This window comes from Acartia tonsa, chromosome 10, assembly GCF_053477335.1.
Source record: "Acartia tonsa isolate MP-2025a chromosome 10, ASM5347733v1, whole genome shotgun sequence".
In the NCBI taxonomy this organism is placed as follows: domain Eukaryota; kingdom Metazoa; phylum Arthropoda; class Copepoda; order Calanoida; family Acartiidae; genus Acartia; species Acartia tonsa.
Genome location: NC_137269.1, coordinates 18,185,575 through 18,208,406, shown reverse-complemented (window position 1 = coordinate 18,208,406; position 22,832 = coordinate 18,185,575). Strand labels below are relative to the sequence as shown.

Sequence of the window (22,832 nt, the reverse complement as noted above, 5' to 3'; positions counted from 1 at the left end):
AGCGCTGCATCGACAAGTAACATGATCCGAAATTTTTGTTGTAAAATATAAAATATTATATTGCCGGATATCCGGCCGGATAGTTTCAATATCCGGTATCCGGCCGGATATTCTAAATGGCCGGATATCCGGCCGGATATCCGGCCTCACCGGATATCCGGCCCAACCCTACTTTACAATAAGAGTATTCCTTCCGTCTGACGGTCAAAAAATGGTCTGAATGTTTGTTATTTTGCTTGACGGATCTTTAAATTAAATGTTCTTTTACAAGTAAGTCATTAAGTAATTTTGTACTTATATTTACTTCCAAGGGAAAATAGTGACAGAATAATTATGAAAAACTAATTACTTCAATATATATACACGTACTTATGTTTCTCATAACCAACTTGTACAAAGTTTTCTCCAATGCAATGGGTAGTTTTTCTATATTTAGATGTGTCCATCCCTATACTTCCTTAATGAAAACCTCTGACCTTGAATCTAGGTTAGAAAAGTACCAATCATGAGGATTAAGTAACAATAAACGATATTAAAGATATGAGCAGCATTATTATTATTACCAAAAAGCCTCTGTAGTAAATCTATCAGTATTGTATAAACACTTAAATTAACCTTGGAATATATAGGAAGTATAATATTATATTTTTTAGATTTTAAGAAAAAGGGTTTCTTATTAGCCAGACAGATTTTTTTTATTTCAATAACCTTTAAGATTGGATCTCAGTTTTGATTAAGCAATTGGGCTTTACTATAGAACCGCCCCTACACTGTAAAAACATTCTAACCCTGTAGTCTTACCCCATGAACTGTAGAATAACCCTACAGCTGAAATATCAGCCCACCACACTGTAGAACCTCTGCAACTTTAGAGTGATCTTACAGTAAAGCCACTAATTGTAAAATATGCTACATAAAATATTCCATCAGTGGCGTCCACAGCAATTCACCAGTGGGATGTCAAAGCTTGAGAGGTGGAAAAAATGGGAAGACTGTTCTTCCTAAAACCTTTTTCATTTGGGTTTCGACAAGCTACTACACCCACATCCCCACTCAGTTCCATCAAAGCTTTTATACAAATTATAGACAAATCCTCAGGTTCATATAAATCTATATCTTAAATTATTGTTTTAATTTCAGATGTTCGTATGTTCATAACTCTATATGAGTGTCGTTATTTTCTCGGCTACTATTAATGATAGGTGTAAAGATTTCATTTTTAAATAAAAAGATTTTTGTATTCATCAAGTATACTCTAAAGCAAACCTTGTCCGTCCCTCCGCTTTTCCTGTTATTTAAAAATATTAATATATTTGAGCTTCGCTATTAATATGATTTATTCATTGAATTTGTTATAAAACTATTATTTTTTAATGAACTAAAAAATCAAGAAAATACCCTAAAACATTTAGGACAAAAGGATATTTTCTGAAAAGCAGAACACGATAAAACAAGCATTTTATCCGGTTATAGACAGACCTTCAAACATACGTATAATAGACAAGAAAATGACCCATGAGTCAGAGTGTAATGATTCTATAAATTGTCATTGACGTTTGCTGCTTTTAAATATTTCATCAGATATAAGTTTTTTGAAGTAATATATTTTTAGGTTATTCATTATTTGCGCAAAGCATGACGGAATTTTTTTGAATTTATTATAGTCAGCTTTTTATATTCTTGAAAAATTCATTTCCTTTGAGTTTGAAATTTTTGTTCTTTAAAAAAAACTTTATTATATTTATTAGTTACAAAAGCTAGCTCTAGTATTTTTGTTAAAAAATATTCGCCTTTGTTTATAGTGTGACATGACGTCATAGTATGGCCTTACCAACTCGTTCTCTCATTGGCTATCGTGTCTATGACGCAAATATTCGCTTTTCTGATTGGTCCTGCGCTAACACAAGTTTAGCAGACAGTGTAAATAGGGTAGATTGAAAGATTCGTCATAATAATAGAATTTAGGAGTGTTTTCTAGTAATTCTTACTAGGCTAGTAGTGGGCTTGTTTGTGAACTTTAGGCGGATTTTGCACTGCTTTGCTATAAAGATAAGGTAATACAGGAAAACCGGCTTTAGTTATTCATTGCGTTTGTTAGTGTTATATTGAATTCCTTATTGCTAAATAACTAAAGATTTTTTTTAAACTTAAGAGTGAAATATTTGAATTAAAATGGCAGAAAGCAACCCAAGCCCTTATGCCGGCCTTGCAAGCCAAGTCCACAGTGAATTGGACAATTTAGCGGCCGACACCTCAAAGTACATTCCTAATAAGCCGGCCACCGAGCTGTTCCGGCTGGACGACAGTGTTCAGATATTTTTTGTGACGGCTGACGGTCATGTCAGCACCTTTTCTGCGCCGGAATCCTTGAGAATTTTTAAGTTTGACAATCTGGGAGAGGATGAAGAAGGAGCCGCCGTCTTTTTACAGGTAAATTAAAAAACTATTCAAATCATCAAATGTCATTTTTGACAAATTATTTTGTGATATATATGTTAAAAAACTGTGAATATCGGTTGTTTATTTAATTATGTTTTTATTTATTTATTAAAATTATTTCTCGTTTTAGGAGCTCTATTTTTTGTACTTTCTCTACAGGTGTTCAGCGAGCACCAAAACCCTTTCCCCTTATTTTGAAATACTTTGAAAATTGAGTTAGGGGGTTTTCGTAGTGCCAAACTTCTTCATGGGAACTCAAACCCTGCAAGGCCTAATTATTCTCTAACCCTGTAGTGCTGCCCCGTATCCAATATAACCTAACCTTATCTTACCTTAAATTGAAATAATAAAGGAAAACTACTCTCCTCTCTTTCCCGTTTATTTCAACCTTATTTCAAATTATTAAGAGGGGAGGGGGATTCTGTGCTCGAATAAACACCTTGCGGGAAACTGCTAATTCTTTTCTTTCTGTGTCCTTTATGTTATTGCTATCTTTCAAATGATTACCGATCCTTTTGTCACCAACAATTTTATATATTATCTAACTCTTTAAATTATTGTAAGTAATATAATATTTTAACCACCCATTATTTAATTTTATGATAATTTTACGAAATTTTTGTCAGGTTGGAGGATGGACCCACCCCCTCATACCAGATGCTTCTCCTTGCTTGTTGGTAAGTTTTTTTTTATTTCAGGAGCTCAACCACTCCAGAATTTACTTTGCCTGCCTGTCTGTTCAGATAATTATGTTATACAGAAGAAAGTCTTTTATATTTATTAGGTGTTTGATATTTGAGACCGAAAAATTATTATATTGCAAGAATCATTTTTAAGTTCGTCTTAAAGTATGTCCTATTCAAAAGATTTTTTAAAAAGATTTTTAGAAAGCTCTTATCAATGAGCTACCAAAGAGAGAATTTAAAAATAGATGGGGTACCTATTATTAATATTAATGTCCATTTATTTGTTCCTTTACTTGACTTTTCTTCAAATTGTTAGTTGATTTCCCCATATTAAAAATCTTTGGGTATAGTTCCTTTCGTGACAACGCCTCTTAAGGGGCGATTCTTCGTATTTTTCACAGTAGCTTTTCTCCTATTTCTAGCCCCTGCGGGGGGCTCTAACCCTGCCAAACCCTGTGGGGCAATCACCTAACCCAATATAACCTAACCTAAATACGACAAATCACCCCTTAAGGGGCGTTGCCACGAAAGGGACTATTCCCAAATCTTTTCTATAACTTGAAACGATCAAGTTATTCACAATACACATTATTTTAAGCATGCCAAAACAGCTGCGGGGGCTTTTTAAGATCTTTAATACCTATGACGCTATTTCAAAGAAGTTTTATTATTAATTACCAGCTAGCTAAACATATATTTTGGCACTAAATCTAATAGAAAAAAAGGGAAACGGCCAAAGTTTCAATCTTCCTGTATTCATTTCTAAAGAATAACTTTTTGATCAGGATACCACAAAATTATTGGAAGCCATATTATAACAGTACAGCCAATATGCAAGATCAAGCTGAAATTCTATTGTGATTCTAGAGTATGAGACACTTGCAGGAATGTAGTTTAGTTTTGATGCATTTACGGTGTTTAATCTGCCATGTTTCCATGATGCAAAACTTTTTAGTCAGCACAGTTTATCAGGGATAAGAGATGAGACAATGGCCGATAAATTGATGTACATCCCCATTGATGATACACAAAATTCCTCTTCTGTAGAATAAAATTAGTGGTTGAAACATTTGAACACTCAACTTAATAAATCACCGTAGCAGAACTTACTAAAGTCTCCAAAGTTGTTAAGCCAACGAATAAGAAAAGGTTCTTATAAACTTTAGGGACTAGTGTAATAAACAGCCCTCTCTCTCTCTAACAGTTTATACAGGAGTTTAGTGATAACTTTATGGGTAACAAGAAATCCTTTGTTATTAAGCAGCGCAGCAATAACAAAATTATTAATAAATAAAAAACATATACCTTACCACTATGCTTAATTGTCGGCTTGGAATGATCATATAAACAGACGTAATAACATACGCCTTAGTAATATATTAGCTTCGCTCTTAAAAATTAATCTTTGTTTAAAAATAAAATTTGGTTGATTCTATCAGCTTAAATATTCATAACTAAAATTATTAGAATTAATATGTTTGTCCTAAACTAATAATTCAAATATTCAGATTCCTTGATTTTAAGTCTTAGCTTATGATAGAAGAGTTTCATAATATAAATATCAAATAGGAATATTAGATTATTATGCATATCATAAAACAGATTTGTGCAATCAGAAAAAAAACGGACTGGCTAAGATTTAAATGAAATTCTGGAAAAATATGAAGAAAATACAAGATTCAAACCATATTGAAGGGCAAGGGATATTTACAGTATAAACTTAAACTAAAGTCCTGATATTATTATTATTTATAAAACTTCCATAGTAATAGTAAGTAAAAGTATGGCAGGTGTCTTACTTTTATAGATTTTTCTGAGTAATTAATGCCTTTACTTTCTACATTAATTTTTCTCAGAAGATATATCCTTTCGTGTTATTTGAAAAATTAGCAACTCTTGTATTTACATTTTGCACAGTTTTCAGTTTCATTTTTATTTACTTTTTTATTAGATAATTTTTATGTTGCATAATGTATTTATACTTTTATTAATGTAATTATATACATCCTTAAATATTTTGATTTTAGTTTGAATATGAATAAGATATTTAAAGTAAAATATTTTAAATAAGAGGAATTAATTTCTTAAGAGTAGAATGGATATATTATTACTTGAATCTTACACCAGATTTTCATGTTCTCCAATAAAGTGAAGCACAAAGCGGGCTAAATTAACAATTCTCCCCTAACACCACTTAACCCCATCCCATCCCCTCAGACGAGCTGACCAATAAACGAGTTCCATGTTAGCACGATAAATTGATAACAATTTTCCCTCTCTAATAATACCCACGTATATTTTATAGCCATTACTCGAATCAAAAATAAACGAAGTGATCGCTACATTTGGATGAATTCATCTTATTTTCATCTTTATTATTTTGAAGTCAATAACAAAATGCCTTAAGAAAAGTATTATGCATAAAACTAGACACTTTATCTCTATGAATTATATAAATGATATAAGGACAGGTTTTCAGAAATTTTTATTATTAATTTAATAGCGTAAATTAAATATCAAATCCATAAAGTGAAGCTTAACAAATCAGTCAGACAAACGAACATTAACAAATATAATGTAAGAGCTCAATTAATATCCAACATTATTTAGAAGATTGAACAAAAAATCCATTAAAATTCTAACATACCAATTTTTCCTAACTGATACAGGAATCATTATGCCAATACTAACATGCTTAAATAAACGGTAAGACCTGTCTGTTAGGGACATACGGACCGAACAAAATAATAGAAAGCTTCGCTTTTAAAAATGCTTATAGAGCACGTACTACACCTCTGACTTGCGACATAAATATATTTTTTATTTATTCTAATATGATATAATGATCCATTAACATTTCCTTATCAGGCAAGATTAAACATTAATGTTGTCATAGCATCACAAATAGTCCAGGAATAAATACAAGAATAATATATTTCACAATAGCAAAGCTGACTATATGTATATTGTATATAAACTAATTTTTACACCATATATTTTGCTCTGGGAAGGGAAAATATATTTGGAGAAAAAGTTTACTTCCACTACCTATATAAAAATGGTTAGTTGAATATTTTTATGCAAACAGACAGACAAACATCATGTTCCCTATATATATATATCGGCCATTTTTATCATATCCCTTTAAATCCCTGAAATTCAATATATATATATTGAATTTCAGGGATTTAAAGGGATATGATAAAAATGGCCGATAAGTTGATGTAAATCCCCAATGATGATACACAAAATTACCCCTACTGTTGATTACAATTAGTTGTTGAATCGTTTGGACACTCAACTTCACGAACCAACCAATCAAAATTCACTAAAAGTCCCAAACGTTGTTAAGCCCACGAATAAGAAAACGTTAGGTACTATAAAACTTTGGGAACTAGTGCAATAAACAACCCATTGTCCCCTATGTCTCTGTTTGACTTTTTATTTCAGGCTGAAAACGGAGCCCTGATGTTCCCAGATATTTACTCAGACTCACCACAAAGTTCTGTTGGTCTTGTCTTCACAGAATCTGTCCCTGTGGACACCAGGTAACTAGCGGATACCAAGCAACTAGCGGATAATACATACATTTTGTAAGGTTTAAAAGCTTTGAATTGTACCTATTATTTTTTTATGAAAAAATTAAGTTTAGGCAATAATAGCAATAAAAAAAATATTTTTTAATTGTTTTATTATTTTTTTTACTAAAATAAATCGGCCAATTTGAATTAAACTCTTTAAAAAATACCTACCTAATTGTTATTAAGCTATTGTAAAATGCATAAAATATTAAAATAAATTATAAATAATTTTTAATTTTAGAAACCAACTGTTGGAGCAAATCAAGCTCTACACCGCCTACAAGGCAGAACCCCAGACGGCTGAGTACGAGCTAGGCAAGCTGGGCGGAGCTCTTGTAAAAGGGGCGGAGCTTATATCCAAAGGTATCGCGACTGGGGCGGATAAGGCGGGTGGACTCATTGAATATGTGACGGATAAAACCCAACAATCTCTACAGAAGGCTGAAGGCGATGCCAAGGTAATATATTTTATGTGCTTTTTTACATGTCTTCCTTGGAATTCCAGAACCCCCCCCCCTCCCCCCCCTGTTTTGTTCAAGATAAATTGAAATAAGGGGAGCGGGTAGTTTTTTTTGTTTGGGTACTGGGTAGCCTCACTGGGGAATGGCACCTTAGGTGTAGGCCCTGCACAGTTTCAAAACCATTGTAGGTTATTTTATGTAAGTTACAATATTGTTATCCATTTTCAACTTTGCAAGGACTATTTTATATTGTAAATCTTTTCTTCATAGTATGTGGCTTCTTCTTTTTTTTGTTTAGAAAATAATGATCATTTTAGAGTAGCTCATCTAAAAATTAAGCACGATCTACGCATGATTTTTTTAATAGAAAGTTATTATAAAATTCATTAAAAAAAATTGTACTTATGCTCTTCGTTTTGCACTTCAATGTGTATTTTCTTTTATTCAATACAAACTTTTGTTTCAAGTAAATGTTTTTGGTCTTTATGCATTTTATTGAGTGTAAAACTTATCATATTCATATACTTTATGAAGAAACAAACAGCAAGGAATAATCTTAAGAAGAAACAATTCATAAATAAGAACATAAAAATGTTTTCTTGCTTTTTAGATTTCTAAATTTTGCAAAATTCATAAAATTGTTTTGTCTGGCCGTTAGATAGTAGGAAGGCCAGGGAGGGGATGGGGTAAGAGAGGGTGATGGGTGAGATCGGTATTTTAGCCCGCTTCTTAGTTCACTTTATTATAGAACATGAAAATCTGGTGTAAGATCCAGGTAGGCAATAATATATCCATTTTACGAGGTTAATTGCCCAAAAATTCTAGTAAAATGATCTTTTCAGAAAAAAAAGAAATATCAAGTAAAGGTATTAAGTAAAGGTATTAAGTGTGGTCTATTGACAATGGATTTGTTATTACTTGGAACCCCCCATCCCCTTCCATCCTACTTGATAAACGGCCTGACCAATAAATGCAAGGGAAAATTGCATCCTAAATTGACGACAATTTTTCCCCTGTCATAATATCCACGTATATTCTACACTACATCCATTTTTGAACACATGTCTCTGTTCAAATGTTTGTAACATAAATCAATAGAGTGCATTGCTATTATTTAGTATACATACTAAACTCAAGGTTAAGATAAAAGTGCAGGTTTTTACTTTATTTATGCATTTTTATTTTATCAAATAACAAATTCACGTAAAACTTTCCAATGCAAAGACATCCTTAACATTAATACAGGCATATGGTTAGGCTATTGAGTACTGGGTAGTCAAGCTGGGTTAGGACACCTCAGGCCTTACAGGGTTAGGGCCCCCCGCAGGTGTCATTCATAGGAAAAAAGCTTCCCCTACTCCTATTTTTTAAATCTATTAATAAACTTAAGAGGGATTTAGTTAACGATTGTTTTACCTTGAAATAATCTTAGTAAATCATCTTTTAATAAGTTTTCTTAAAATTATAATTTTGTTTAGGTTGGTTCTATAACCCGTGCTTCAGTCACAGTTGCCAAACACACCACAAATGCCACAGTCAAAGTGTCTGGCTATGTTGCCGACCGCGTTGGCAATCTGACAAAATCTCTTGCCAATTATCTTGGTAACGCTGCTGCTCCTCCTAAAAACAAAGATGGCGTCGCTGTGGCCAAAAAGCCCGGTGCACGCGCGTACCTGGCGGATTTGGCGCGTGGAGGCATTGTAGCTTATGGCACTGTGTACAATAATCTGGAAGATAGCGCAAAAACCTTGGGAAATCAAATGAAAACCAACTCAGTGAAGATAATGCAGCACAAGTAAGTTGGTTTAAATGTCGTCTTTTCTATAGAATTTCGCGCCAATTTAATTCTATATGTATAGTTTTCTTATGACTTTCAATTTTTAAAAAATATTTTATCATTTTATTTATATTTGTCTGTAAATTTATCAACCTGTTTAATAGTTAATCTATAAACTATGAATTATCTCTCTAGGAATAATGGAATATTAGGTTTTGTCTTGGAAAATCTCATGACAGCAATAAAGTCATGACTTATATATTACCTATCTATCTGTCTAGGTATAGAGTAGAGGCTGGTAGTATCTGGGGAGATGCCATGACAGTAATAAAGTCATGACTTCTATATTATCTATCTATCTGTCTAGGTATAGAATATAGGATGGTAGTATCTGGGGAGATGCCATGACAGTAATAAAGTCATGACTTCTATATTATCTATCTATCTGTCTAGATATGGAGAAGAGGCTGGTAGTGTCTAGGGAGATGCCATGACAGCTGCTGGTAATGGAGCCATGACATATATATTATCTATCTATCTGTCTAGGTATGGAGAAGAGGCTGGTAGTGTCTGGGGAGATGCCATGACATTAATAAAGTCATGACTTATAAATTATCTATCTATCTCTCTAGATATGGAGAAGAGGCTGGTAGTGTCTGGGAAGATGCCATGACAGCTGCTGGTAATGGAGCCATGACTTATATATTATCTATCTTTCTGTCTAGGTATGGAGAAGAGGCTGGTAGTGTCTGGGGAGATGCCATGACAGCTGCTAGTAATGGAGCCATGACTTATATATTATCTATCTTTCTGTCTAGGTATGGAGAAGAGGCTGGTAGTGTCTGGGGAGATGCCATGACAGCTGCTGGTAATGGAGCCATGACTTATATGAACATTCAGAGCTTAGGGGCAAAAGGTAAAATAGAAAAATCTTTTTTTCAATTTTTTTTTCAATGTTAAAATAATTCTTACAGAACATAATATAACGACGATGACAACATCCTTAAGCAGCAGTGAGGCACAATTGAATATGGAAGAAAAAAAGAACGAATTGAATTATGAACAGAAAGCTAAAGTATTATGCTATAATTCAATGAAATTTACAAAACCATTATAAAGAGCTTTTTTAGAGCATGACTGACAGACCGACGGACAAAATATATCAAATACTGGATGCTCATTGGCACAAAGAATCTTCACCAAAAATTCCAGATCCTATATGATTTTTTTTTATTTCTAGGTTTGATAAAGAAGACAGCTAAGCAAACTGGCAAAAATGTTGCCCTGAACATCATTGGTTCTCAATCAACTAAAAAACAATAATATTTATCAAATGTAAATTATAGATAGGTGTACAATAATCATGCACATTGGCTTTAATGTAATTTATAAGTTTTTTTCTATACATTGCCCAAAAAAAATATAATGGCTTCCAATCCAAACCGAATAATATCCGCTGATTAGAACATGTTCTCAACCATACTGAAAAAGCATGTATAGCATCGTATTTCAGATAATTTTCCACGAATATTGAAATAAAAATCTCAAAATCAATACCAGTTTTGTAAACCTGGGCCTTCGGCCCCTTGGGGCTAAAAAACTGGTTGTTAAATCTTAATATTTTTCATTTAAATAGCTGCGAAAAGTTGTGTATAACTATAATAAGAATATATTTTTTCAATATAGTCATAAACTTGTTCTAGACCAGTGTTAAAATAAAAAAAAATCTAAATGTCTTTCTTTGAATTATCCTTTCAAAACGAAAATCTAAAAAGGGGGACTCCAATTTACACATCCAGCAAAATTATACATGTATTTATGGCAAACTGAATTTTAGCTTTATAAATGTCAATAATATTGAAACTCTTGAAACAGTTGCATCTAGCATATTATTATAATGTCAATAATACATACACGACTGGCAAATATACATCTGCCAAATCTAAACACATGTCTAATTTACATCCAACACAAGCATTCAAATAGTGTTGGATGTATTTTTGACATGTAATTAAGGTATGGATGTGTAAATCCAGTGTCAGATATATTTTTGAGATATGTTTAGAATATTGGATTTATTTATGACATGAGAAAACGAAGAATACATTTTGCCAAAAATACATCCACCGTAGATTTGCTAGATGTGTAAGTGCTATAGACCCTCTAAATATTATCTATGTCTGTGAAATCATCACAGTTTTAACATTGTACCAAAATTGATATTAAAATTTGTTATTCAATCTTTTTGCTATGCCATTTTAAAATACTGTCCTTTTGCCTTAGCTTTAAAAAGTTTACATTTACATGTATTTATATATTATTATACTGACAATGCTCTAACAAATGTTAAAAAATCTTCCATTGTTTTTAACTTTATATGTATTATTGTTTACTTGTTATTTTATAAGAATTTTTAATAAATAAACAGTATTTACATATTTTTGATTTTTGAAGAGATTAGTATTAAAAATCCCAACCCTACAAAAGCCTCATTTAAAGATTTGCGTGAAATACAATTTAAAGTTTATATTCCAAATTTCCAAATTTTTTATGAGTGAAAGTTTGCACGCACCAGAACCAAGGGAAAGTGATTCAGACAAACAATTCTAATTTCCCCCAGGGAGTAAGGGAGGGGACACTGGATCGAATTTTCAATTTTTAAGAGTCTCGGACTTTGGGTACTGGCTTAAAGGGAATGTGCAAGAATTTAGCGGGTTCTGCCTGACTTTGGGTACTAGCGCATCAATGCCCCGCTAACTGGCTGAGTTAGTTTTGAATATAGCAGACAGAAAATTTGTTATCAGATGGCTGGTTTTAACAAATATTTTTCCCAAGAAAATGTCATTTCATGTATAGAAACTCTACTGTGATATTTATGTATTAAACAATCTAAGAACCCCTTGAATTTAGGTGGCATTTAAAAATATATGAGAAGGGTTGACGAAGTTCTAAACACGATTTTTCTAGTGATTAATTACAGAATATTACTACATTGTGATTACTACTTGTAATTTAATTTTCAAGTCAATGATTTTTTTCTTAGAACTAATTTTGTTCTGAATTATATTAAACCATGATCCCTTTACAATTTTGGTCAAATTTTCTGGATAAATCTGGTTTTCATTGCTTTTCAGCAAAACCTCTTATATTGAATTAATTGCCCATTGTCCCCTCCCTTACTCCCTGAATTTCCCCACAACTCTCATACCTCATTTCTCCCCCTTCCTACCCATTTCCCTTCAGTTGCATAAAAAACAAGCCCCTGGCACGCACGATTGAATGTAAGCCCGTTTCTTAAATTATAAACAGATGAAAACATAATATCCGATATCACGTAGCGCATCCGCTTGTCGTCGGGAAGGTGAGGGGTTCGATTCTCGGCTAAACACCTCGTAATAATTTAAGACGTTAGGTAAAAACTGTTCCACTTCTGTTCTTCGGTATTAATAGACAGAGTAGGGGGGAAATGCTTCAGACTAAAACAGGCGCAACTCATTACCATGCACAGTTAGGACATCCAGACAAAGATCGTGCAATCAAAACATTGGTTGAATGTTTTGTGTTACTTGACCTAATACCTCTGGTGTTTGGATTGACAGAAAGGATAGATATCGCTCACCTGCATAGTTATCCTTGGTTGTCGAATCTGACTTTAAAGTGTCATGTTGTTGTTGTAGCCATGATTCTCTAAAGTTAGGACTCAGATGCACACGGAGACTGGAAGTGAGAATCCTTTGGCCAATCTTAGATTGGTAAGCTTCGCGCACAGCTGATTGTATTCTATGTTACATTACAATCTGAACCGCAATTCTCGTGGAAGCTACTCAATTATTACATCACCCTGGCCTAGAGTTTTGGCAGGTGTTCCATATTAAGCCACCCTAATTAATGGCACTCTCATACGAGGAGCATGGATGAGGGAAAGCATGGTTAGAGCTGCTTGATTTGTAGAATCCTAACTTCCTACAAATTTCCCCCCTTACAACCCTAGGGCATCTTAGGGAAGGTTGCGTGATCATAATCTGACAATTTGCGACAGCATTTGTCAACCAAGTGCAAAGTCTATGTGGGGACTTGAACTCGGTTTCTCCCAACCACAGCGTAGTGCGTTAACCACTACAGTATGGAACAACCTTAAAGTGTCATGGGCACCAGTTATGAGGTTATTAATAGGAAAACACAATTTATTGTATCTATTAGAAACTTATTTCTAGTTGTTACAGGAATCCCTTGCAGCTTACAATATAAATAAAACTTTCCCTGTAAGGATGGGGTTTTAATTTTGGGAAAAGTTTTCACATCTATTATTTTACAAGGTTCACGGAATTAAATATTTATATGTGCTACGCAACTAAATTAAAAAATCTCATTGATAGACTAAATAATTATCTCTCTAAAGAATACTTGTTTTTTTTTGTTAGGAAATTTTTATTTCATAATCAAATTAATTATAGTGATGAAATTCATAGGGCTTAGGATGAGGGTGGCTGAATTTACCTTCTAGCCGGCTAGCTTTCTTGAACCCGATTGGTTTGTTACGGCTGCTACTTCACTTTTGGTTAAGCTGTTCAAATGAGTGTTACATTTGAATTGACTGCTAAAAGCTGTTTTGTTAAATGAGGGGGGGGGGTGCCTTACGTTGGCTTAGACTTTGGACGGCTGAATGAAAATTTTTGTGGCTGAGAAAGCCGCACGGCTGATAGTGAGCCTTACTTGGTGGCTTGGACAGCTGAATGAAAATTTGGTGGCTGAGTGAGTAAGCCACGCGGCTGAAGTGAGGCTTATATGGTTGCTTACGAAGTCGCGCGGCTTATGGTGAAGCTTCAGTAAGCCATGTGGCTAATGGTGGCTTGGGCTGTTAAACTCTGCATAGAGTAGTTTAACTCCCTAAAAAATTAGTTGGTTTTAATAAGAAATATTGACATATAATAAACCAATTTTATGGTATTTTCTTTGAATCATCCGATTTAGGTAATAAAACACTGAACAAAGACAAAGACAAATATCCTATATACTAAAGTAGTTGGATTTTTTATTTTAATATACAAAAAGGGTTATTTTGTTTATCATACTAAGGGGTGTAAATAACCATTAGTGTGGCCCAAATGAAGGTCTAAATCGCTTTTCAGTGTAATGTAAAAATAGGTTATGTATTGTTAAAAGGTCTACATTTGAGCCGGTAACAACTTCAAGGTATGCGCAAATTGATATGGTAAAGATTTAAAAATTCATGTTTTTTTGGGCCAGTCTAATAACCATAATATATCCATTAGGTCCATCTGACCCCAAAATTCGTCAAACTTAAAAAAAAACTTAGCAGACATTTAATTGTTTATACTTTGCAATATATGATCCATTTAGATAATAAAAGCGACGAAATTTGTCAATGATATAATTTCTAGAAAGCTAACTTTATCTCAGGGAATTCAACGATTCATAGCTAACTTACTATATGTCATGTGCTTCACACCTATACTAGGAAATAAATCTGTACGCAATATAATTTACTCAAGAAATTCTTTATTTAAGAAATGCGATTATTTATATTATGTCCTTTCATACCAAAATCTGTACACAATTTCAACCAATATTTTTTTTACATATTATCCTATTGGCTGATTTTGAGAATGTGTATCTAGATTATCTCTATTGTGGTGTATTATCAATTTTCTTAACAAGAGCAATTATATCCATAAGTAGCACAGTATTGGACGTTTACCTTGTGACATACTGAAGGACTAACCCTTATTGTAGAGTAGCTGTGCTACTAAATAGGAAATAATGGACATAATGATCAAATTTTTATTATTCAAAATCTTTATCTTTCACTGGCAATAAACCAAGAAGAAAAAGTTGGGGCATACTTAGAAATTTTATTTGTACACATGGCATGAAAAAAAGTGGTCATAATTTAATTTATGAAATTATTCATATCGACATAACAGGACGTCTGTCTGTTTGTTTATTTGTACCGAAGGATCTCGCTAACCACTGTACCGATATGGTTCTCCTTTACATGGTAGCTTCTCGAAGGTCATGTGAAGGTTTATAACTATTTATAACACCACTCTCCCAAGAGAAGTTCCGCCCACCCCCCCAAAAAAATTACCTTTTCTTGGGTTATTAAATTCAACTCCTCTCTACTCAAGTGCCCCTAGAGGCCTATATGTCTGTCTGTACGAAAGAAGCTTCATTCATCGCTGAACTGCTGGGCTGATCTGTGTCTTCTTTCAGAGAACATCCCTACTTGCTACTCGGCAGAACAAGGTTTAAGGCTATTTTTTTTAAATAAAAGTTTAGAATTATTGAAGGAGCTCATCTACAAGGGCTAGGGGCAAAGCAACTAATTGTTGATGTAACTTATTTTTATTTAAACCCCTCCCCCGTTCCACAAACCCCCTCAAAATACGCCGTTTAAGGAAATTTAGAAATTCAGGAATTACCATCTATTCAAAATATACGCACACACACACAGACGCGCCGTTGATTTTATTTCAAAAGGCAATTCCAAGTATGTTTCTACAATCATATAAAATTTCTATAATAGCAAAAAAAAATTAAAAACATAACTTTGCTATAAAATGAATTGTTAGAATGGCAGCATTTTAGACCTTTTTTGAGAGTTTAATATTAAATCTTAACCTCGATATTGTTCTACCAAATGCAAGTGAATGTTTCCTTGAAAAGCACAACCAGATCTCATACAGGAATAAGGTATAACCAACAAGCGAAACAAATCTAAAATAATATTTGAGGGGCAAATGTAAAGGACGTTAATTCTACTATGTGTTGACCCTCAACGACAGCTGAAAATTACGTATAATTTAGTGATTTCTTTCCGAATTATTTTCGTTGTTGGTGTAAGCTGGATCTTTTACAGGAATAAGGTATAAGATATTTAAAGAAAAACATCGTGTATAGAGAAAGAAAAAAGTGCCTGTAAAATCGTCTAAAAAACCTTCAACTACATCACCCTCCCTCCACCCCCCCCCCAAAAAAAAATGAAAGGGCTAGGACCTCCTTGTATGTGTGTAAAATTATCTGTATTGTATAAACACCTTTGTCCGTCAAGCGCATATAAAAATCAAGATTTCCACACAAGATTTCAGTTTTGAATAAACCATTCAACAGACAAGAAAAAATCTTTTCATTAACCAAGATAAAATGGTTGACTACAGCGGCATCGTCTGCGCATTATTGGTCAGTGCTGTTTGTGTTCATTCTCAAAGGTAACAGCTAACTAATAACTATAAATTTTAAGGAAATAGCGAATCTACTCTGGCCAGTTCTATTCAATATATCTTAAAAATATTTTTTTTGCTGACAATATATTTTTTGATGGATTATGGTACTTCCTTTTTAATAATTTTTTTCTTAAATTAAAAATACTTTCTGATATAAAGCTGTACCTGTATTTCAGGCCAAATTATGAAATAGCCGCAGCAGCCCCCAGACCAGAGTGTGAGACTATTAAGGGACAAAGATGTGTCTTTCCTTTCACATACAAAGGAAAAACTTACAAGTAAGTAGAATAAACTTTCCGGTAAGGTTTCGAAACCGATAAACATCCGCGGGATAGGAAACGGTTCTCATCCATACTGAATTATCATATTTAGCATCGTATTACAGACAATTTTCCACAAAAATTAAAATAAAAATCATAAGATTATTACAATATTTGCTAGCCCAGGCCTTCGGTCCCTCGGGGTTTACAAAACTGGCTTTAATCTTATGATTTTTCATCTTAGTATCTTAGTTGGAAAGCTGTCCATAATACGAAAAAAAAACTATTTTATGGTAATTATTTATTAAATTTTAAGCTAACAAAAACAAGAATAATAAGATCCATCAGTGAGATCTGCTTAAAATCAGGAAAAGCCAAATAGATAAAATTACACAAAATCAAATTCGCATTACTAATGATAATATTCACAAAAATTCAAAGTAGATGCGTACGTGTTGGATATTATCTTATTTAATCAATAAGTATTCAATAAACTTTTGAAAAAAGACTATTATTGAATTGCGTAAGGTTTTTCATAAAAATATCCAATATTGTTTAACACGTACAAATATAAGCAGTACCATGAAGCCTTTAATATAAGTTTGTCTGTCTGTCTACTGTTAGAAAATATAAATGAAAATTTGCTCTAATAAGTAAGTATTTTAATATATGTATTTTCTTTAAATTATAGTTCATGCACCAACGATGGAACTGTGAACGGAAAGGCCTGGTGTGCATATGAGACCAGTAGGGATGGAACAGCTATACCTGGCAAGTGGGAGGACTGTGATACTTCAGGTATAGTTGGATAGATAGATACTGGTGTGCTTATGAGACCAGTAGGGATGGAACAGCTATACCTGGCAAGTGGGAGGACTGTGATACTTCAGGTATAGTTGGATAGATAGATACTGGTGTGCTTATGAGACCAGTAGGGATGGAACATCTATACCTGGCAAGTGGGAGGACTGTGATACTTCAGGTATAGTTGGATAGATAGATACTGGTGTGCTTATGAGACCAGTAGGGATGGAACATCTATACCTGGCAAGTGGGAGGACTGTGATACTTCAGGTATAGTTGGATAGATAGATACTGGTGTGCTTATGAGACCAGTAGGGATGGAACATATATACCTGGCAAGTGGGAGGACTGTGATACTTCAGGTATAGTTGGATAGATAGATACTGCTGTGCTTATGAGACCAGTAGGGATGGAACAGCTATACCTGGCAAGTGGGAGGACTGTGATACTTCAGGTATAGTTGGATAGATAGATACTGGTGTGCTTATGAGACCAGTAGGGATGGAACAGCTGTACCTTGCAAGTGGGAGGACTGTGATACTTCAGGTATAGTTGGATAGATAGATACTGGTGTGCTTATGAGACCAGTAGGGATGGAACAGCTGTACCTGGCAAGTTGGAGGACTGTGATACTTCAGGGATAGTTGGATAGATAGATACTGGTGTGCTTATGAGACCAGTAGGGATGGAACAGCTGTACCTGGCAAGTGGGAGGACTGTGATACTTCAGGTATAGTTGGATAGATAGATACTGGTGTGCTTATGAGACCAGTAGGGATGGAACAGCTGTACCTGGCAAGTGGGAGGACTGTGATACTTCAGGTATAGTTAGATAGATAGATACTGGAGTGAGCCTCTACTACATTACAAAACGACCACAAACTCCTTTTACTAAACCCTACAAGATTATGTTTAAATGTTTTGAAATTAGCTTAAAATGAAAAAAAAGGTAAATGAAATTAACTTTCACTTTCTAAATTTCATACTGAAATGAATATTTTCAATTTCAGTATGCTTGGTGCCAGAAGTGTGCAAAACAGAGTCAGGTCCAGATTCTGGAAACTCCTGCAAATTCCCTTTCAGGTAATGTAACAATAGGAGGATGTTAAAAATTTAAATTACATATAAGGCTATTAGGTCGTTGCACCGCCAAATTTTTTTTTATACAAGTCTTTCTTTGGATTTCAAAAAGACATTGGACTGTAAGTTATTCTGGTACCCAAAGTTTTATAAACACAATATCTTATTTGCTGTCTAAAACCTTAAATTGTATTTTGATTTTTTGTTTCGAAATTTTGATAATCACAATTGAGTAAGTGTATTAATTTATCATTTAATGTCCTATCCCTTAAGGTTGATAACAAAAGGTATTAATAAATTTTTGAATATTTAAAAATAGTTTTGGAAGATTCTATTGGTTAGACAGACAGACAGAAAGTTATCTCCTTATTCATATTAATATTAGGATTATTTTTGTTTTAGATTTAATGGGCAGACCTACAACTCCTGTGCTAGATGGAATTGGTCAGGGGATAACTATGGTTAGTTTCTTAGTTTTTACCAGTCCATAAACTAGTTTCTAGTATAACCTCAAATCTGGATAATATCCGCTGTATCAGAACCGGCTCCAAGCCATACTGAAATATCATGTATCATATCTTATTATAACCAGAATTCTACAAATATAAAAGGATGAATTTTAATTATAAACTCAGTTTTGTCGGCCCCGAGATGCCGATGGCACGGGTGGAAAGATGTTTATAATACGATGCAATAAATAACTATTCTAGTATGGTATCGAATCCTGTTAATATCCACTTAATCTTAATTAGAACTGGTTTCCAGCCATACTAAAAATTCATGGTACAGGCCGGTGATATGAAACTATTCTATTAGCTTGATTTTTAGTTTATTGATTCTTATGGCGATTAGCCACAATATGATATGCGAAAAATCTCTAAACTCAAGTATTAAAATGTAAGTATGTATGTCAATTTAAAGCATCCTGTAATAAACGGATCTTGAAATATATCTATAAGGACTTTAAGTGCATTATTTTTATTTCTAATTGTTTGTGTTTTGTGCCAATTTAATGGGCTTCGCTTTTATGCATGCTGTCATCCTTGTTTTCAACTTGGCTTTGATATTTTTTAACATAATCATCCTTATGTTTTTTTTCCAGGTAAATACTGGTGCTCAACTAAGACAGACAGATACGGCAACCATGTTAACGGCCAGGGAAATTATGGATTCTGTGGTTTCTGCGACAACCCTGTTTGCGGCTGCGGTTGCGGTATAGACGCCCGCAAAAATTTTGCGCAGTCCGCATCTGTTGGTGCTGGGGATAGTATTAGTTTTGGTGCTGCTAGCGGTAATTCGCCTGCTTAAAAAAAAATTTTAAAATTAAGCGATGATAAAATAATATTTCTCGTATTATTTTAAGATTATATTTATGATGAAAGCTTTTTAATTGAATATTTTCTTTATGTCATCATGATGTTATAAGTTTTATATTTCTGTGATTAAATAAATTATAATTTGTGTATATTCTTCTATTGGACATTATCGTTCTTGTTCAGCTTCTTTTGTGTTACCAAACAATTGCAGTGGTTCATGTCTACTACATTCAACAAGTTGCATCTGATCGGAAAAAAGGGTTAGGCCACCATTAGAGGAAAACACTAGAGAGGGAACACTGCCGACTCTCAATTGGGTCTTTGAAAATAAACCATTGCTGCATTGTTGTCGTTATTATTAACACAGCCATGTAGCAGAAAACAATTTGCCAGCCGACGAAAAAGGTCATTGGGAAATAGGGGGGAGGGGAGATATTTATCTGTATATACATCTATACTATAGATATGTTAAGCCACCAAAAACATTTTAAAGCTTCCCTGGAGAGTACAGCAATTTCTGAGATCTTAAGCTTTATATAATAAAAAGTTTCCACTTTATATTATAGGTTAAAAAAAGTTCTGGACTTAGATATTGTGGATATACTTTTTAAAAGCGAAGCTTATATATGATTAGGGTCGGTCCGTCCGTCCGTCCGAGATAGATAGCTTTATTCGTTAATTTAGGCATCTTATAATTGTCCTATCGATTTCAAACTTGCATGATGATTCCTGTAGTAGTTGGGTACGATTTAGAAAGCATAGCAACTCTATAATCATTACCAGTTTGTCCGTACGTCCATTTTAAATATGTTTATTTGTTTTACTTTTTTAACAACAAATTTTTATGTGATCTAATCATCCGATTGATCTGATTTTTGATAAGTTGATTCCTGGGACAACAAAGTATAACGTTATAAGCAAAGCAACTCTATAATCAAGTCCTAAAAATGTCAGTATGTCCATAAACATTATCCTGTATCAAGTAGTTTACCAACAAATTTACTTACAATTTTGCTCCGATTCTTATACATTTATATTCTGATTATTCAGTTCTGACACTATACAAGTGTTAATGTCCGTTTGTCCTACCGTTTCAGTGCTTCGCTTTTATGGATGTTGTCATCCTTGTTTTTATGTAGTTATTTTGTCCGATATTTACTTTGACATTGTCCTTATACAAAGTAACAGGATGCCTGTGTTTCTGTCTGTAACAAAGGATTTCGCTAACAGCTGAATTTATATGGTTCTTTTTTTTTACAGTGAAGCTTATTATAGGCCCAGGGAAATAGCTTGTCGATAACATATATATAAAACTTTAAACACTGTTAGTTATTGACATATAGTCTACTTAATAAAATAAAATCGACGAGTTGGTAAAAGTTTGGAAGGGTTTAACAAGGAAAATAGTTTGCATACACTCACAACTTTTGTCAAGAGGTTGAACGCCCTTGCTTGCCCCCTACTTCAAGGTGTAATTATCTATAGGTCAAAAAATACTTGTCCTACTGATGTTTTCAATGTGTAACACTATATTTATGATATTGGGTAAAATGCTATAAAAATTTCTCAGGTTTTTATATCTATTTAAAGATTAGGAAACCCTAACTAATGAAATATTATATGATTTGGGTCAATCACTGCTGTAAAGGACGGCTCGTAACATGTTTTGAGTGATGGAGGAATATCTTGGCTTTTTATAGGTGTTTACAGAGAAAGGGTTGTGCAATCAAACAAGTTGATTGTCTGTTACTTCTTGATTGATCTAATTCATTGAGTGTTTAGAATGGAAAAAACTCTTAGAATTTCTCAATAAAGCTCCTTATTGTGCATATAAAAAAAATGACGTCATCATATTAGAATAGCCGATTATACTAATATAACGTGATTTGGGATTTTTCGGCCAAAACTTTTTAAATTTATACCTTTTTATGGACAAACATTTTGGCCGAAAAATCCCGAATTACGTCATATTGGAATAATGGACTATTCTTATATGACGTCATTTTTATACACTATGAAGAGTTTATTTCTTAATTTTAAAGAACATTAATAATAATATAATAATGATGTACAAGAAAAAATTGCAAGTGCAGTCACGCTCTTCCATTGGAATATGGGCGGTCAAATTATCATTATATCTCATTTTTTCATATTTTTGTGTCGAATCAAAATGCTTTTAAGCCTATATTAGTTGCGAGAAAGTCATATTTTTTTAACATGTTTTATAAACCACAAAAAATGTTTGGAGTGCCTGCCTATTGAGGTATATTTTATGGAATGGAGAAGGGGGGGTTCCTATTATATAAAGTAGAAAGATATAACTAAGTATAACCACTGATCTGATTGAGTTCTCCATTGTAAGTAATCTTTACAAATGTCCCGGAGTGGTTTTAGGCTAATTTTAAAAAATATACAGAGCCCCTACATCCTAAGGGCTTCACATGGGTCCTGGGATGGTTTACGCTATTTTATGCTTTTAAACCTTAAAAGACAGAGTCCCTGGATGCTAAGGGCGAAGCCGCTAGTAGTTTAATAAAGCATTAAAATCTTAAGGTGCACACGGGATCCCAAAATTTGTTTACTTCACTTAATTATAACGTATCTACTCTATAATATCCAGTCTGTAGGTATGATATCTTTATTACAACACAACAATATGTAAATACTTATACTCAGTGTTTATACATTGTACACAATACAGACAACATACTACTTTGTTGCTAATGTCGTATGGGTGAGTTGCACCTGGACTGAACAGTCAACTTGTCCACTCAAGGCCAGACTCTTGGTCCTTCACCTCATACCCGTGTACATTACAGAAAACCAACTCTCTGTGATGCACGACCTTTGTGTGAGAAGTCCTAACTGTGCATGGTAACGAGTTGCGCCTGTTTTGGGCCAAGGCGATCCCCCCACTCTAACTATTTACGTCGCGCATCTGACATAGTAGTAGTGGGAACCATTTTTAACGTCTTTAGTTATGACGCGGTGTCGGACCGATTTGAACCTAACACCTTCCCGACGACGAGCGGATGCGCTACGTTTTGAGCCACGGTCGCGGGTTCAAACAAACATACTACTTTAGCAAATTTTTTTAATTTTAAATTTGTGATTTTTTATAACAAAATAAGTATGCTTATTCTATAAGTATTACAGACATAGACATAGATTAATACACTAGTCA

General features: G+C 33.6%; 2 protein-coding genes across 5 annotated transcripts in view; both read left to right on the top strand.

Annotated features, from left to right (window-relative positions):
- The first annotated feature begins 1,874 nt into the window (after window positions 1-1,874).
- LOC145329581 (protein spartin-like) lies at window positions 1,875-11,126 on the top strand. Of its 3 annotated transcripts, XM_080173859.1 has the most exons (7): window positions 1,875-2,430; window positions 3,066-3,116; window positions 6,576-6,673; window positions 6,948-7,164; window positions 8,646-8,962; window positions 9,763-9,860; window positions 10,185-11,126. In XM_080173859.1, exons 1-7 carry the CDS (start codon window positions 2,173-2,175, stop codon window positions 10,265-10,267), a joined length of 1,122 nt encoding a protein of 373 aa, XP_080029985.1. In that variant the 5' UTR covers window positions 1,875-2,172; the 3' UTR covers window positions 10,268-11,126. The 3 variants fall into 3 exon arrangements, with proteins under 3 accessions (XP_080029985.1, XP_080029986.1, XP_080029987.1); XM_080173860.1 differs by lacking the exons at window positions 9,763-9,860; window positions 10,185-11,126 and adding an exon at window positions 9,491-9,563 and having other exon boundaries at window positions 1,901-2,430; XM_080173861.1 differs by lacking the exons at window positions 9,763-9,860; window positions 10,185-11,126 and adding an exon at window positions 9,398-9,511 and having other exon boundaries at window positions 1,901-2,430.
- A 4,014-nt stretch (window positions 11,127-15,140) lies between these two features.
- LOC145329580 (matrix metalloproteinase-9-like) overlaps window positions 15,141-22,832 on the top strand; it is a 142,414-nt gene continuing 134,722 nt past the window's right edge. Inside the window, exons 1-6 of one of the 2 annotated variants that reach the window (XM_080173857.1) lie at window positions 15,141-16,173; window positions 16,365-16,466; window positions 17,140-17,246; window positions 18,263-18,335; window positions 18,735-18,793; window positions 19,435-19,797. In XM_080173857.1, the coding sequence (XP_080029983.1) occupies window positions 16,109-16,173; window positions 16,365-16,466; window positions 17,140-17,246; window positions 18,263-18,335; window positions 18,735-18,793; window positions 19,435-19,640 (612 nt within the window). In that variant the 5' untranslated portion in view covers window positions 15,141-16,108 and the 3' untranslated portion in view covers window positions 19,641-19,797. Of the gene's footprint in view, window positions 16,174-16,364; window positions 16,467-17,139; window positions 17,247-18,262; window positions 18,336-18,734; window positions 18,794-19,434; window positions 19,798-22,832 lie in introns of those variants that run through there. The other variant, XM_080173858.1, reaches the window with a different exon arrangement.